A 17818-nucleotide genomic window follows, 5' to 3' on the forward strand; every position below is an offset into this window, starting at 1 on the left:
GATTCACGTGCTTCAAAATTATAGTCACATGACTTGCTGCGTTTCATTTAGGGAGATGGTCTAGTACTGGGAATTGAATCCAGGGTTTTGTATGCATTACGCAAGCACTGTACCGTTGAGCTCAGTCTGTAGCCCTTTATCCTTCTTTGTCTTGCTCGTTTGTACTGAACAGTTGTTTTCTGACTTCTTGCATGGAGTGCCCTTTCCCTAAGCATCTCACTTTCTGATTCAGATAGGAATTTAATTTTGTAATGTATCGGCCATGTTCCAAATTTTAATCTCTTGGTATTTTACAGGTCATTAATTTTTATATGAATCTTTTAGTGGAAAGGAGTAAAAAGCAAGGCTATCCAGCACTTCATGCATTCAGTACATTCTTCTATCCTAAATTAAAGTCTGGGGGTTACCAAGCAGTGAAAAGATGGACCAAAGGGGTAAATCTCTTTGAACAAGAACTTGTTCTGGTACCTATTCATCGGAAGGTGCATTGGAGCCTGGTGGTGAGTTGAGAGGGTTAATTGTTGGCACTTGGTTATAGACTCCTCTCCCCTTCCCTTCTCTCTTCTCCCTCCCTTACTTCCCTTCTTTCCCTGACCTTCTCGTCTCACCTTCTTCCTTCCCCCTCCTGTCCCCCTTTTCCTCTGTCCACACTTCTTTCTTTCTTGTCTTGGGGATCAATCCCTGAACCTCGTACAAGCTAAGAAAGGATTCTCCTGCTGATTGCAGCCCTAGTGTAGATGATTGTCCTCAACAACGAAGGCTGTTTCACTCTCCAGTGAAGGAAATGAAAGGCCAACAGTGTCCGAAAGGCAAGCTCTGCAGAGTCCTTTCTCTAAGTGCTGATTTGTTCAGCTTCAAAAGCTGCAAGGCATGCTTTGAGGAAGAGCTTTGACTTTTATCAGAAAGATGCAGGGGAAAATCCCTTACTAGGAGGATTATTGATGCCTGATGAACAGCTTCTAGGCCTTTGTAGAGGAATTGAAGTATGTCCTGTTAATCTCAAACCATCTGTTTATGAACTAGAAGTTCATAAATCTGTTCATATTGTTACATGTGTTAAAAAATTTAAAATGGTATTATTTTTAGAAATAAAATCATACTGCTGTGTTTACGATGTTTCTGGCATGGTATGATAGCACATGCCGGGATCCCAATACTTAGGAGGCTGAGGGAGGAGGAGCTGGCGTTCACCCAGGCTGGGTTCAAACAGCAAAAAAGGATGTCTAAGAATTTTTGTCTTTTTCCACATAGGTAATGGACCTAAGAAAAAAGTGTCTTAAATATCTGGATTCTATGGGACAAAAAGGCCACAGGATCTGTGAGGTTCTTCTGTAAGTAAAATCTGCAAGTCTTACTTCTGTGCTGTTTTCCTCCATTGGATGGCCTCTCTTCTGCTTAATACTAGGACGCTCTGAGTGGCTGTCTTAATGTGTAGTATGAGTAACATGTAATGATAGGAAGTGCTTCTTCAGGACTTCGTTAAATCCACCTGTTTGTCTAAAACTAACGTAGGAGCTGATCTCAGCTGAGAGTTTCTGTTTGCTAAATCATGGACGGCAGCTTTGCAGGTGTTTCCATGGAAGGCATTCTCTAGAATCCCGATTGGAATTAGATTTCCTTGAAATTGGAATTCTGGGTGTTCTGAAAAACTGTTAGCCAGGGAGTCTTGGCCTGCAATCCTAAAGTCACCTTGTATCTCTGTGGCTCATTTCATAGAACTCAGGGATGTTTTTTAAATAAAGTGTGTGGTTTGTGCAGGCAAGTATTCCAAGTATAGTAATCCCCAGTGTTGTTAGGTGTATATTCCAGGTGAGCATCTACAACTACAGCAGTGCAGAACCAACCTGTGTGGACTGCTTTGTCTCAAAGTATGGAAGTTCATCTGTTTTCCCGTGTTTCAGGAACCCCCTTTGTGTTGTTATTTTTGCCTTTAGGAGCCATTATTAAGTAAAATAATTGCTACTTGGACACAGATATTCTGCTGTCCTGATAGTAGGTCTGCTAATCGAACAGTTGCAATTATGTATAGAATGATGGTATAGAGCAGGGCTTCTTAAACATTGCCCACTTCTCTTTCCACCTGAGAAATTTCTTTGTGCTCCTAGGTACACAGGCACATAAAATAGTGTTCATACAGTCAAACATTTTCTAATAAGAGATGGGCCTAGGAAGTGAACTTAATGGCCAGGGTTGGCAGCAAGCCCCTTACCAGCTGAGCCATCTTGCTGACTCCCCCCCCCCCATCCTGGAACTCGCTCTGTAGCCCAGGCTGGCCTCCAATTCAGAGATCTGCCCGCCTCTGCCTCCTGAGTGGTGGGATTGAAGGTGTGCATCACCACAGCCTGATACAAACAGCAGTTTTTAAAATCAGACATTCTAACATTGAATACAACCCAGAGATACATTCATTTGATGCTTTTATGCTGGATAGAAAAATAGTATAATTAGACAGATTTGTTTCTATAGGAGCGGGAAACTGTACAGTAAAAAACTTGGCATTCATAATGTGCAGTAGTCTCCAGGCTGAGGTGAGGCATTTGGGTCAGCTCTGGTTGGTGGTTGGTGTGTGACGGCACAGGCAGTACACAGGACACATGCTGTGTCTTGAGAACCATGGCTGGTGCTGCTGATGCAGCATGGGCCACTGCTGCCCCAACACCTCCTTAGTTCATAATATCATTAAACCAAACACAACATTTGGTTCTGGTTGGTGAACATTTGGAGACCTGCTGTTGCCATAGTTTTGTGGCTGCCATCTTTAGTCACATGGCCCTATATCATGGTATGACCCACACTTCAGAAGCTCCTGGGTGTATATTGTGAATGTTGTGCGTAAAGCAGGCAGTGCCAGATTTCTTCATGCTACTTAGAATAGTGTGCAGTTTAAAAATGATGAAATGCTTCTTCCTAGAATTTTCCATTTCATATTCTTGGACTGAGATAACTGAAACCATAGAAAGTAAAACCTTGGAGAAGGGGGACTCCATTAGTAATTGCTAGAAACCTCCCTTAAAGGCATAGGTATTTCTTCGTTGTCCTGATTGGTTGTGTATTTAAAGTGCATCAATAAGCTCAATTTGCCAGAGAGTTTTATGTCAGCTTGACACAAGCTAAAGTTCAGTGAGGAAGTAACCTCATTTGAGAAAGTGCCTCCATAAGATGGGGCTGTAGGCAAGCCCAATTGACGGGGAAGGGCCCAGCCAGTTGTGGGTGGTGCCATCTCTGGGCTGGTGGTCCTGGTTCTATAAGAAGGCAGGCTGAACAAGCCATGTGGAGCAAGCCTGTAAGCAGCACCCTTCTGTGGCCGCTGCATCAGCTCCTGCCTCTGAGCTCCTGACCTGACGTCCTTCAGTGATGGACTACATGTGGAAGTGTAAGCCGAATAAACCCTTTTCTCCCCAAGTTAATTTAGTCATGGTGTTTTGTCACATTAGTGACAGCTCCATAGTCTTTTAAACTTTGGCAACTATGGCAAATGCAGCTCCTGCTTTTAACTTTAGTAAGGATGAACAGAAACGCAACATTCATTTTACAAAGAACAGTTATTGAGATAATCAGTTTTCTTAACGGTTCCAGAAGAAAGCCATGCATTCAAAAGTTGTGGGCAGCACAAACTGGACATGATGGTTTTGTTTATTTTAATAAAAGGGGACACACAGTTGGGAGAGTAGGGAAGGGAGGATAGATCTGGGAGGACTGGAGGAGGGATGGGAGTATGATCAGAATAGTACAAAATTCTCTAAGAACTAATACAGAGAAATTACTAATAATAGTTTATTTTACTTTTTCCTCAATATTTTAGTATAGATCTTTTTTACTGATGGCTAACTTAGACAAACGTATAGAGAAGAAATATTTAATACTCAGAAGATACTAAATTGTTTATGATCCTTATAGTACTTATTGTGTAAAAGTATTAAATGTAGACATGTGTGTTTATACATGTATTGTCCTCTGCATAGAGATTTCCTAGTAAAATCACACAGTATGCTGTTCTGTGCTGCTTGTTAATACTTTTATTATATTTATACTCTTCTTACTATCTTTGAAAGGTTCCTGGATGTAGCTAATCCCTCAGTGCAATACACACACACTATTTAGTTTTATTTTGTGTGTATGAGTGTTTTTGCCAGCATATCTGTATATACCTTGTGCCCACTGAGGCTAGAAAAGGATATCAGAGTCACTGGAAATGGAGTTACAGATGGTTGTGAGCTGCCATTTGGGGACTGGGAACTGAACCTGGGTCCTCTGTAGGAGCAAATGCTCTTGTAACCACTGAGCCTTCATTCTAGCCCCCAAAAATTTAGTTATTTTTATTTTGTGTGTATTGGCGTTTTGCCTCCATGTATGTCTGTTCATCATGTACCTTCTGGTGGCCATGAAAGCCAGAAGGGCCATGAATCCCCTTGGGACTAGAGTTGTAGACAGCTGTGAGCTGCTGTGTCTGTCCTGGGAATTGAACCTTGGTCCTCTGAAAGAGCAGTCAGCACTTGTAAGAGCAAATGCTCTAATTCACTGAGCTTCCTCTTTCCAGCTGCAGAATCTACTTTTCTTTATGATACTCATACTTTCCATTAGGAGAAAAAAATAATTCTGCATTATAAGAACAAGTAATACTAAGGATTAAGACTTACTTGTGAGCTGGGCATGGTGGTGCACGCCTGGGAGGCAGAGGAGACAGATCTCTGTGAGTTCAAGGCCAGCCTGGTCTACAGAGTGAGTTCCAGGACAGCCAGAGCTACACAGAGAAACCCTGTCTAGAAAAAAAAAAAAAAAAAAAAAAAAAAAAAAAAAAAAAAAAAAAAAAAAAAAAAAACTAAAGAAAAAGACTTATTTGTGGCCGGACATGGTGGCTCATGCCTTTGACCCAAGCTTGGGAGGCTGAGACAGGAGCATCTTGGATTGGAGGCCAGTCTGGACTTTTGTACAAATAGAGAAAGACTTTTTTGTTAGGTTCAACTTTAGAAGGCTATAAAACATTTAAGATACCTAAAATGTTTACCTCCTGAAAGCCAGTTTTAGCCCTGCTGGGGACAGTGTTTCTCCAGTTGAGAATGTACATTCTAGTCTTGCACAGTTTTTACTGTATTCCATGTAGGTGGTCCAGCTTGTTGAATTTGAGGACCTTGAGATTAAAATTAAAATTGAGGTTAAAATGAGTTACTCATAGTATTTAAGAATATATCTCCTGAGGTAGAGAGATGGCTCAGTAGTTAAAAAAATCACTTGTTGTTCTTGCAAAGGTTCCCTGATTCAGTTCCCAGCATCTGCTTGGTGACCCACAACTCTCTCTAACTCTAGTTTTGGGGATCCATTGCCCTCTTCTGGCTTCAATAGTATCAGTCATGAATATGGCACACATAACTACAGGAAAAAACTCATACACAAATACTTTTTCAAAGAATATATCTCTATAGCTTGTTGTGGTGGGCATACCTTAATCCCAGCACTTGGGAGGCAGAAGCACAGGGATCTGTGAGTTCAAGGCCAGCCTTGTAAGGAATTCTTTTCTATAACTGCAGTGGTGTTAACCATGCTTAAGAAGTTAATTATTAGTAAAGTCTTTTTTTAGTGTATGTGTGTGCAAGTTCATGTATGTATGGATGGCTACGCGTAGGTACTTGGGTTTGTGTGGCAGCCAGAGGACAACCCTGGGTGTTGTCCTTAGGAGCACCATCTGCCTGCTTTGAGACACGATATCCAATTAGGCTAGACTAACTGAACAGCAAAACCCATGGGTCCTCCTGTCTTTTCTTCCTGGTACTGGGATTACAGGCACATAAGCCCTTATCACACATTTCTAAACGTTCTCCCCATAGGCCCCGAGCCAGTCAGAGTTCAGACGTGTACTTACTGTCTCTTTAGCCTCTTTGAATTGAAAACTGTCTTCTTGCTTTGTTTTGTATTTCATGACGATGACTTTTTTAGTCCAGTCCACTTTGTTTCTTAATTTGAAGTGAGGAAAGGCACACTGTAACAACGATTTAGTTCATTGTTGATTTACAATTTTAATTTACAAATGTAAATAATTTATCTTGATCATATCTATCGCCCACTCTCCCGTCTTAGGCATTCTTCTCAGGCATTCCCAACATGCCCCACTTCACAGCCCCTGCCCTTCTCCTAGGCCTTTCAAGTTTCCTGATTATATAATACACAGATATAAAAATTAAAAGCTAGTATCCACATGTGAAAAAGGATATACAGTGTTTGTCTTTTTGAGTCTAGGTGACCTCACTTAACTAACATTTTCTAGTCCCATCCATTTGCTTGTAAATTTCACAATTTCGTTTGTCCTTACAGTTGAATAAAACTCCATTGTGTATATGTAGCACATCATCATCATCAGTTTATAGACATCTAGGCTGATTCTACTTCCTGGCTATTGTGAAGAGAGCAGCAATGAACACGAATGTGCAAGTTTCTCTGAGGATATGGAGTCGTTAGGGTGCATCCAAGAGTGGTCTAGCTGGGACACATGGAAGTTCTGTTTTTAGCAGTTTGAGAAACTCCATGGTGGCTATACCATTTACATTTCCACCAACAGTGTATCAGGCCTTCTTTCCTTGCGTGCACACCAGCATTTGTTTCTCACCGTAGCCGTTCTGACTATGGTGAGGTCTCAGAGTAGTTGTAATCATGTTGAACACTTACTTCTTCAGTGCATACTAGCCGTTTGTCCTCCTTTGAGAATTCTCTGTCCAGTCCCATTCTAATAACTGGCTTTCCTCAATGTGTAGGTCCTTGGATTCCTTGTGTATTCTAGAATCCTCTGAAGATTGTTCTCTCATTCTGTAGACTGCTTCTTCACTTAATTGACAGCCTTCTTTGTTGTCAAAAGCTTTTTAATTTCATGAGACCACACTTGTGGATGAGATTGGCCTTATTTCCTGAGCAGTCAGAGTACTGTTTAGATAGTCCTTACCCATGCCTATATTTCAGTGTATTCCTTTCTCCCCTGGCAGTTTCAGGGCTTAGCTTGAGGCCCTAGATCCACTTGGAATTGATTTTTTAGTTTAGTTGCTTTTCTTTTCTTTTTTTCTTTTTTTGTGGGTAGATAGCCAATTTTCTCAGTACCATTTGTTGAACATGCTGTCTTTTCTCTATGTATTTTGGGCGTCTTTGTCAAAACTTCAGTGGCTGAAGTTGCATCATCTTATGTTTGGGTTCCCTATTGTATCCCATTCAATCATTGAATCTGTTTTTATATCAGTACCACGCTGTTTTTATTAATATGGACCTGTAATATAACTTCAAATCAGGTATGGTGATAACTTCAGTGGTTTGGTTTTTGCTTAGGATTGCTTTGCCTCTCCAGGGTCTCTTGTGTTTCCATATGGACTTTAAAATGCTTTTTTTTTTTTGGTAGGGGGGGGTGGGAGTGGGGTGAATGGGAGGTGGGGGGCAGTGTGTCACATTTCTTTTTTTGAAGACAGGGTTTCTCTGTGTAATAGTCCTGGCTGTTCTGGAACTCACTCTGTGGAACAGGCTGGCCTCTGCCTCCCAAATGCTGAAATTAGGTTTATTCCAAGGTACTTTTTTTTTTTTTTTTTTTTTTTTTGAGGCTGTTAAAAATTGGATCACTGCTGGGCAATGGTGGCACATGCCTTTAATCCTAGCACTCGGGAGGCGGAGGCAGGCAGATCTCTGTGAATTCGACTCCAGCCTGGTCTACAGAGTGAGTTCCAGGACAGCCAAGGTTGTTGCTACACAGAGAAACCCAGTTTTGAAAAACCAAAAAAAAAAAAAAAAAATCGGATTACTTCCAAGATTTCAGTTTCTTTGTCATTGATATATAGGAAGGATTTGTGTGTTGCTTTTGTGTCCTGCCACTGAACGTGTTTATCAGTTCTAAAAGTTTTCTGCTTAGTCTTTAGGGGCCTTTGGCATCTTTCCTTTGCTGTTTGTATCCTTTTATGTGCTTCCCTTGTCTTGCTCTAGCTAAGGCTTCCAGGACTGTACTGAAGAAGAGTGGAAAAGTTGGACACCTTTGTCTCGTTCCTTATTTTAGTGGAAATGCCTTGAGGGTTTTCCCCATTTAATATCATGTTGGCTGTAGGCTGTCATATGTAGGCTTTATTATATTACGATTTTTTTTCCTAATCCAAGTTAGAACCTTTACCATGAAGGAATGGTAGGTTTTGTCAGCGCTTTTTCTACATCTGTCCAGATGTCCATGGGGTTTCTGTCCTCGGCTCCATTTGTGTGACTTAGAACATTTATTGGCTCACATCTGTTGCGTTCCTGTATCTCTGATCAAGTTGCACCACCAGCTTTATCATGGTGAATGATCTTTTTGATGTATTTGCAAGTATTTTAAGTTTAAGTTTATCAAGGAAATTAGTTTGTTGATTCTCTCACCCCATATCTTTATCTGCCTTTGGTTTGGAAGTGTTTCTTCCATTTCTATGGAGTGGCTTGAGAAGCATTGGAGGGCTTCATAAACATCACCATGACTCCATCTGGGCCTGAACTGCTTTTTGTTGGGAGAGCTTTAATCACTGCTTAAATCCCATTGCATGTTATAGATCTTTATAACTATTCATCTCATCTTGGTTCAATTTTGGTTAGTCACATTGTCTAGAAATTCATCCATTTCTTTTTGATTTTCTGACTTAGTGGAATATGTATTTTCAACATGAGACCTGGTGTTTTGTGTAAGTTATGTTTTTTGTTTATTTTAGTTTGATGTGTATGGGTGTTTTGAACGTATGTCTGTGCATCATATTTTGCAGTGCCCAAGGAGGCCAGAAGAGGCCATCAGATCCCTGGGACTAGATTATAGACCAGCTGTGAGCTACCATGTGGGTGCTGGGAATTTAACCCAGGTCCTCTGGAAAAGCAACCAGTGCTTTTTACCCAGTGAGCTGTCTCTAACCTCCAGACCTGATGTTTTTCATTTCACTGGTATCTGGTGTGATGGTTCCCTTTTCACCTCTAATTGTATAAGTTGGTGTCTTCTTTCTTTTGGTTAGTTTGGTTTGTCAATCTTATTTATCTTTTCAAAGAACCCACTCTTAGTTTCAATGATTGTTTTTCTTTTCATTTCTATTTTATTAATTTCTAGACTGATCATAAAGATTTCTTTTCATTTACTTACTTGAGGTTTGGCTTATTCTTTTTTTTTTCCTTTTTACGAAAATCCTTTAAGGTGTATCATTCATAGTATTTGCAATGTCTCTGATTTCTTCATTGACATGTAGAGCTGTAAAGGTCCCTGTACGACTGCTTTCATTGTGTCCGAGAGGTTCTGAGACATTGTTTTCACTGTCATTTAGTTCTAGAACCCATTCATTGTTCAATAGTCTGTTGCTTCATCAACATCAGTTTATATGTACCTTAGGGTTTCTCTTGATGTTCACCTGTAGACATATTCCACTGGCTTCATCAACATCAGTTGTGTGTGCCTTAAGGTTTCTCTTGATGTTCACCTGTAGACGTATTCCATTGTGATGAATAGGATACAAGGAATTACTTCTGTTTTCCTAGGTTTGTTAAGACTAAACCTGGGAATCAAATTCCTGCCATTTTGTTTTGTTCTGTTTGGGGTTGTCCTTCTTTAGTATTTAATTCTAGCATGGTTCATCTGGCCTGAGCCTCATGGGTAGATTTTTTTTTTCTCTTTAGTCAGGATCCCTTTAACAATCACCTGCAGAGTTGGCTTGGTATAGTCATAAATTACTTTTATCTTTATCAGAATTTTTTATTTTTCCTTCAGTAATGGCAGGTAACTTTGCCTGCTTATATTATTCCACACTGGCAGTTAACTTTCAGAACTTGATAAAATATCCCAAGCCTTTCTGGATTTTAAAGTTTGTTGATTAATCGATATTATTTGTGGGGGTCCAGCTCCTACCTTTTTTTTTTTGGATTTATTTATTTATTATGTATACAGCATGTATGACTGCAGGCCAGAAGAGGGCACCAGATCTCATTACAGATGGTTGTGAGCCACCATGTGGTTGCTGGGAATTGAACTCAGGACCTCTGAAAGAGCAGTCAGTGCTCTTAACCTCTGAGCCATCTCTCCAGCCCCCAATGTTGCTTTTTTTTTTTTTTTTTTTTTTTTTTTTTTTTTGGTTTTTTCGAGACAGGGTTTCTCTGTGTAGCTTTGCACCTTTCCTGGAACTCACTTGGTAGCCCAGGCTGGCCTCGAACTCACAGAGATCCGCCTGGCTCTGCCTCCCAAGTGCTGGGATTAAAGGCGTGCTAGCGCACCGCCCGGCTGCTCCTACCTTTTGAAGGGTTCTTAGGTAGAGGAGAGAGGAATTAAGGAATGTCAGATGGAAAGAGAGACCTAGATGACAAGAAGAAAGACAGAAACACAGGATAGCTTCGGGAGGGCCTGGTCAATACCCACCAGCCTTGTCCTTCATTGAAAAGGGCCTTTATAACATGCCATGGGCCAAGCAAAAGACCACCTGCTTGCAAGATCAAAGCACACCGTCCAGCCAAGTGTAATCACACCCGTGGTGAAATCATCCCATTTTGCAGCCCTGCTGGGTGAAGCAGCTCAGATTCTCTGATCCTGAGTAAGTTCTCACTAAGGAAGCCTCTGTGGGCTCCCACAGTTACTCAGATGGGCTGTGGCTTAGTGTTCCCTCTTGCCGCCCACCTTCAGTATACTTCCTGTTTGTGTCTGTAGCATTCTAACTGTAATATGACCAGGGAGGGACTTTTCTGGTTTGTTCAGTCCTAAATGCCTCCTGTATCGAGATTGGCATTTGTTTTCCTAACGCTAGGAAATTTTCTGTTGTGATTCTTTTGAAAATGGCCTCTGTGTCTTTAGAATGAGATTTCTCCTTCTATCCTTATAATCCATAAATTGGATCTTTTCAGAATGTCACATATATCTTGGACTTCCCACCAGTACCTTTTTATTGTTTGATCTTTAGCTTGTGGGGTTGTTTCATTTTCTCTTCTGTCCTCTCCTTGACTTGTTCTGTTGCTGAGACTCCCACAGTTTTAAATTTTGACTTGCCACCATTTCTGTTTGGCTTTCTTCAGTGTCTCTCTCTTTGTTGATTTTTTTTTTCTTTCATAACATCCATCACCTTTATTTTATTCATCTGTTTGTGTTCTTGAAGACGTTTGTTATCATTCTCTTGAGTTTTCTGGGATTTCATGTAGCTCACTCTCACTAGATACCATTACTGTGTGGTTAATCATTTCTAGAGGAGTTCTGCTGTCTTGATTTTTTTTCTTCTGTTCCTCATTAATGCATTGGGGTTTACACATCTGGTGTTATTTCTTTGCTTACTTACTTAATTTTTTAAATTTAATTAATTTTTACTAGCAGGAAAGGAAAACCTAAAACTCAAAATCAAAATATAATTACATTTCTAAAAGGCCAGTAGATCCAGATTTGAGAATGACATCCCTGCTGAACATCACCAAGTCCTTTTTAATCACAGCGAGTGGTCTCCTGGGCCTTCAGTGATACATTCATTATTTGTTTTTGTTTTCTTTAGTCAGTATTTGCAGGATGAAAGTAAGACCAAAAGAAATACAGATCTCAATCTCTTAGAGTGGACCCACTACAGCATGAAGCCACATGTAAGTGACACTTGTCTGTGTTTCTTTCTTGTTTCACTCATTCTGTAAGCACACAATTTCCGGAAGTGTGGTTGGGGTGTGTGTGTGTGTGTGTGTGTGTGTGTGTGTGTCTGTGTCTGTGTGTGACACTAAAGATTAAATTTAGGCTCTGTGGATACAATCTCAGTCCTAAGGTTTTTATATATATATTTTTATAATATTATTATTATAATAAAATAATTTAATATGTGCATTGGTGTTTTGCCTGCCTGTATGTCTGTGTGAGGGTGTCAGGTCTCCTAGAACTGGAGTTACAGACAGTTGTGAAATGTCATGTGGGTGCTGGGAATTGAACCCAGTCCCTCTGGAAGAACAGTCAGTGCTCCTAACTGCTGAGCCATCTCTCCAGCCCCAGCTTATATTTCTTAAGTGGCCTATTTCTGAACCTATAGCCATTCAGTATAGCCAAGATAGTTGCTTCTTGTCTTTTATCTTGCTTTAAATATAAACTGTTTTGGGAAAATCCAGTCTTGTGTCTGAAAATGGGCCCCAGGGTACTGTGAGATCAAAGGCAGGCAGACCCCTGACTACAGACTGCAGCTTATAGTTCATGTGGACAGAAGCATGGCACAAAGTGGCAGCAGGCCCAGTGGCTACCTCTGATTGGCTTAGAAGGTTTGGTCACAATAGAAATGGCCCCTTTTAACAATAATTTTCTGTTTTTTCTTGAGCTAATATTAGAGACTAAAGGCACATTCTGTGTATTCTCAGTGTCAAAGTCTGGTCCTACAGCTCCCGCACATACCATTCCAATGGCTTTACCTGCCACAGTATACTAGGAAACTACATGCTGGGAAAACTGACCAGGTTCAACTCAGGCTCAGTTAGGGTCACATTTCAAGATGGCCACAGTCATGTCAAGCCAAGATTGGGATGATACAGACCTGGGCACACAGCTTTTTCCATATGAGTTTATCTTCTGATGTTCTTAGAGCTGCTTGCTCCTAGTTGTTTCTGCCTCAGGGACATAACTCAAGGAGTGATCCTAGTTGGTTAAAACCTCTGAGATGGTTTTCTCATCTCACTTGAAACTTTAGGGATTCTAAGCAACAGGCAGTTGTCTTGGTTGTTAAAACCGTGTAACCTCTGCAGTATTTGTTATGCCTGCGTCATGAGCCCCCAGAGACCACCAGGAGTCAGAGTTCACATGCAAAAGCAAAGAACCTTTATTGCAAGCTCGAGCTTGGACTTCCCATCCGTTCCGACACAGGGACCAGGGAGAGCGCTGAGCTCAGTTGTATCAAACAGTGACTGGTACCGGCATTGCTGCAAGGAAACTGGTGATCTATAGACAGATTGTGTAAGCTGTCCTTCATGTTCTAGAGCATTTAGTGCTTGTTTGTCTCAGTTCTGATTGGTCTCACACAGGGTAAAGTTTGTGGCTTCTCCTGGTTATTGTAATGGTGAGGCCCAGTCCCAGTAGTGTTAGTCCGCAGCCTGTCATGGCTGCACCAATGTTCAGTTAGACCTCTTCATATTGAAGTAAATATGCGTCATATTCAAGCACATTTAAAGTTTACAATAATCTGAAATAATCACCGCTAGTGTTCTTGTCATGATCAAATGCTCTTCCTCCTTCTCCCACCCCCATCATGTCTGATGGGTTCTGTTTCGCTTAGAACTCTCACTTGCTTTACTTCTTTTTTCTGTCAGATGTTTCTATGGGGCCTCATATGCTGTGTCATGATTAGGGTTTTTATACCACAAAGAATAAGAGTGATTGTGTTTGTGTGTGCATCTGTGTGTGTGCAACACCAGATTTATCCACCATCGTCATACTGTTTTTCCACAGTAATGTTTAGAGAGAGACTAAGGGTGTGTATGTAATGATATTTTACCTCTTCCTCCTTTCTGTTTGTTTTGTTTTAGGAGATTCCTCAGCAATTGAATGGGAGTGATTGTGGAATGTTTACTTGTAAATATGCAGATTATATTTCTAGGGACAAACCTATCACATTTACTCAGGTGAGTCCAAGCTGCTTCTCGTGTCCTTGCTTGTTCTTGTCCTTTGGCAGTGCCTGGCCCACGACAGGCTCTTCTCACAGACAGACTGTTCTAGGAACCTTAGGTGAGGCCCCACTTAGAATCAGTGATGTGCATGCTCCATCATGGGCTGTATTCCTGGACTTGACCAAGAATTCTTGATGACTGGTGGTATAATTTGCTTATCCTTGAACTCCATTTTTGATTGGTTCCTATTGTTACTGTTTTTAGCTAAAGGGAGGCATGTGAGAATAGATGACATCGAGGAGAAGCCCCACCTTGTGAGGATTTCAGCCCCAGGTCTAAGATGGAAGCATAAATGAACGTGCTTTCCTTTCTGAAAGATGTCAGACTTGAGAGGAAATTCAAGTATATCAGGAACCCTTAAGTTTCTGTTTGATAGTGGACTCTCAATCTTTCTACAGCCAGAGTTAACCCCAATCAGAAATATTTCTCATCCATAGACCTCTGTTTGATAGCTCCTGTATGCCAAACAAACTGTTCATTGACTAGTAGAACTAAATGCTTTGGAGGAACATGAAGTAACCAGGGCTGCCCTGCTGAATTCATACTTTCTGATCTCGGAGAATACACTCTCACCTTTACTAGGAATAAAGTAATATTTTATGTGAGTTTTTTTTTTTTTTTTTTTTTTTTTTTTTTTTGAGAGACACAGGGTCTCCCAAAGCAAAGACTGGCCCGGAAATCACTATGTAGCCAAGGATGACCTTGGTACTTCTCATCTTCCTGCCTCTGTTTCCTGATTGCTATGATTATAAGTGTGCACCACTGTGCATATTAGGTGTATAGTCTGCTGAGCCCTTGGATGTCTTGAACTATTTAAAATAACTTAAGAATCATGTTAAGGCTGGGCATATGGTACATGCCTCTAATCTCAGCACTAGGGAGGCAGAGACCTGAGGGTTTCTGTGAGTTTCAGGCCAGTCTGGTTTGCATAGTGAATGCCAGGCCAGCCAGAGCTACATAATAAAAGACCTTGTCTCCAAAAAAAAAAAAAAAAAAAAAAAGTATGATCATGTATTAAGACTTTTGCCACACGCATCTTCCGGAAACTCAGTAGTGTGTGATAGAGAGCTAGCTCCCCCTACGTATAGTGATGCACCGCAAATAGGCCAAAGGTGAGACCCTCTATTTATTTGGGGTTGGTTTGTTAGTTTATTTGTTTTAATTTTTTGAGAGAGGATTTCTCTGTGTGGCCCTGGCTGTCTTGGAACTCACTCTGTAGTCCAGGCTGGCCTTGAACTCACAGAGATCCACCTGCCTCTGCCTCTGGAGTGCTGGGATTAAAGGCGTGCACCACCACCACCTGTCTTTTTCCTGCTTTTTAAATAAAGGTCATTTAAATTGAAACCAGGGCCTCATAAATACTAGGCAAGACCTCTCCTAGGGAGCCATACCATCATGCCCTAAGGTCATTTTTTTAATATAAAAGTGATTTTTTTTTTTCCCCTCGAGACTGGGTTTCTCTGTGTTGTTTTGGTGCCTGTCCTGGATCTTGCTTTGTAGACCAGGCTGGCCTCAAACTCACAGAGATCCACCTGGCTCTGCCTCCCGAGTGCTGGGATTAAAGGCATGCGCCACCACTGCCTGGCACGAGTTATTTTTTTAAAGTGATATTTACTTAGAATGTAGAAAAGTTTCCTATTGTGCCACTGCTTAGACATTCCCATTTGGTGCTTTCTTCTTTCTTCTTTCTCCTTTCTCCTTTTTTCTTCTTTCTCCTTTCTTCTCCTTCCTCCTCCTCCCCCTCTTCCTCCTCCTCCTTCTTCCTTCTTCTTCTTCTTCTTCTCTTCTTTTTCTTTTCTTCTTCTTCTTCTTCTTCTTCTTCTTCTTCTTCTTCTTCTTCTTCTTCTTCTTCTTCTTCTTCTTCTTCTTCTTCTTCTCTTCTTCTTCTTCTTCTTCTTCTTCTTCCTGCTATTTTTATTATTGTCCCTGTAGTATATGATTCTATATTCAGCTTTGGTTTTTCTAACTTGTAAGTGCATATATATGTATGTGTAATCACACATAATGCATGTATATAGGCTGGGTGTGGGACACTTATAATCCCAGAACTGGGGAGACTGAGGCAGAAGAAGCTCTTGACCATAGCAGCCTAGGCTGTTAAGCAAGACCCTTCTCAAGCAAACAAACAAAATAAAACAAGAACCTTTGTCAAACATGGCACACATGCCTTATAATCCCAGCACTGGAGGTATAGGCGGGAAGATTAGGACAAGAAAGCCTTCTTGGCTAAAACTAAATCCTATTGTGCTTCAGAAATTTATACATGATGTAAAACTGATTGCTAGACATGTGCATCCTATTTTATGTATGTGATGACACCTAAAGGCTGTCATGCTGTGATATTGTGTGCAGAAGTGTATAATACTGTTGTTTGTGGGATTCCTTTCAGCACCAGATGCCTCTCTTCCGGAAGAAGATGGTGTGGGAAATCCTCCACCAGCAGTTGCTGTGACAATGCCCTGCCCTGGGTCTTCTAGCTGCTGGTGGTTCTTTCATGGATGTTTCCATATACCTCATGCATTATGGGTTAAAAGTCCCCGTATCATTTCTGTTCTTTCACAGGTACTGGGCTATCAAGAGTGCATGAAAGCCTCTCCACAGTAGCCCTGACTTGAGGTGTGGAGGGGCTGCTTGCAGCCCTGTTTGTGAGGCTGTGCCTGCCCAGAGCCCTGGACTGTTCACCCCAAACAAGAACAAATGCTAATTAATGTTGTTTGTTTTAAAGAGTTATTTCCATATGAATGTGGGAAATGCAGGCTTTGTTCTATGAATTGTTTTTTCTGTGTATTTGTTCCCATGTATTCATTCACTCACTCATTTGCAAACACTGGGCAGTGCCCTTTTCTCACTGCTCTTTTATAATTAACTATAATAATTTGTTTGGACTATTTATTTCTGAAAAGAATGTAATCAAACTGCCACCCTCTGCTGCAGAGGGACCTCAGCAGGGGGAGGAAGGGGGTGTTGACTAGCTTCTCGAATGCTGGAGTAGGAACTGCCGACATGAAGTTAACATTCTCCCTTTTGAGGCTTGAAAATACCAGAAGAAATGCTGCTGTGTTGTGGGGATCTGGCTGCCTCTTAGAGGCTCTGCCGCTATGACACAGGCACAGTTCATGGAAATGTGGCCAAGGACCTCAGTCTCTGCGTCCTCAGAGCAGTGCGTGCTCATCTTAGAGACTTTCTTTTTTAGAACTGAAGTAGCTTGGCTTCCTCTCGAAACTGGATTTAAAGTAACTGTGACCATAAATGTTTCATCCTAGGTGTGGTTGAGTATGACCCTCACAATGGTAAAGGGCTGGCCTGAACCGTCTATTTCAGAAGATGCTCCTCAATTTAAGCCTGTTTTTCCTCAGAGTTTTTTTTTAATATATAAATATATATAAAGCTGAAATTAAGTTCTTGGCTCATTAGCATGCCCTACTCCAGTCCCACTGAGCCTCCGGAGAGAGATTTAGTACCTGGCTCTGAGGTCATCTTTACAGTCATCTATTTTGCATATGAAAGTTTGTATTTAACTTTTTTGTTCATTAAAAATCCTACAGATGTGGTTATGCATTTTTAATTTCAGAAAGTTGGTCAGAGCATATTTTACAAGAGCTAGTGCCTAGTGTTGCTTTTATCATGTAATAAAAGACTGTCTGGCAGAACCTAGAATATGCTGATAATCTCTCCTCTTTTGTTGGCTTCAACTTTCCAAACTTGTTCTGGAAATAAACAAAAAGAAGAGATAAACTCGGAAAAGCTACATGCATGTTAGATACAGATGCACATATCTGCTCTTGAGAATCCTGGGCAAGCTGCTTAGAGGTTGTAACAGTTGAAATCTGCTTTTTCTGAGACTTGAAGTGGCCTTGGTATGGAAGCTGGGCCTGTGATGTGGACCCAAATGACTGAGCCTACCCAACGAGACCTGGTGGCCTGGCTAGCCCTGAGAGCATGTGGTCCAGTGGTTCAGGGGTGAACTGTTTGTGCTTCTTCCTCCATAGGACAGACTGTACAGAGATCCCTTCCTTTAGCCTAGACCCTTTTCCTGCCCCCCCCCCCCCAGGAGCTGTGCCAGTGATGCCGGGATCCAGCTATAACCAAAGAAGCTCAGACGTTGACTGTGTCTACACTGCTGAAAATTGGATGCTAGAATTCTACCTGAGAGTTTATGGCACAGACATACCAAGATGGCTGCCTGACCTGAGTTTAATCCCCTGCACCC

At 41.3% G+C, this 17818-nt stretch overlaps 1 protein-coding gene across 1 annotated transcript in view; it reads left to right on the top strand.

Moving 5' to 3' along the window:
* The window catches only part of Senp2 (SUMO specific peptidase 2), a 45170-nt gene extending 27905 nt beyond the window's left edge, over positions 1 to 17265 (top strand). Inside the window, exons 13-17 of the mRNA XM_028858756.2 lie at positions 297 to 500; positions 1252 to 1331; positions 11475 to 11559; positions 13468 to 13563; positions 15998 to 17265. Of these exons, the coding sequence (XP_028714589.1) occupies positions 297 to 500; positions 1252 to 1331; positions 11475 to 11559; positions 13468 to 13563; positions 15998 to 16060 (528 nt within the window). The 3' untranslated portion in view covers positions 16061 to 17265. The remainder of the gene's footprint in view (positions 1 to 296; positions 501 to 1251; positions 1332 to 11474; positions 11560 to 13467; positions 13564 to 15997) is intronic.
* The last annotated feature ends 553 nt before the right edge of the window (positions 17266 to 17818 follow it).

Source organism: Peromyscus leucopus, chromosome 12 (genome assembly GCF_004664715.2).
Source record: "Peromyscus leucopus breed LL Stock chromosome 12, UCI_PerLeu_2.1, whole genome shotgun sequence".
Taxonomy (NCBI): Eukaryota; Metazoa; Chordata; class Mammalia; order Rodentia; family Cricetidae; genus Peromyscus; species Peromyscus leucopus.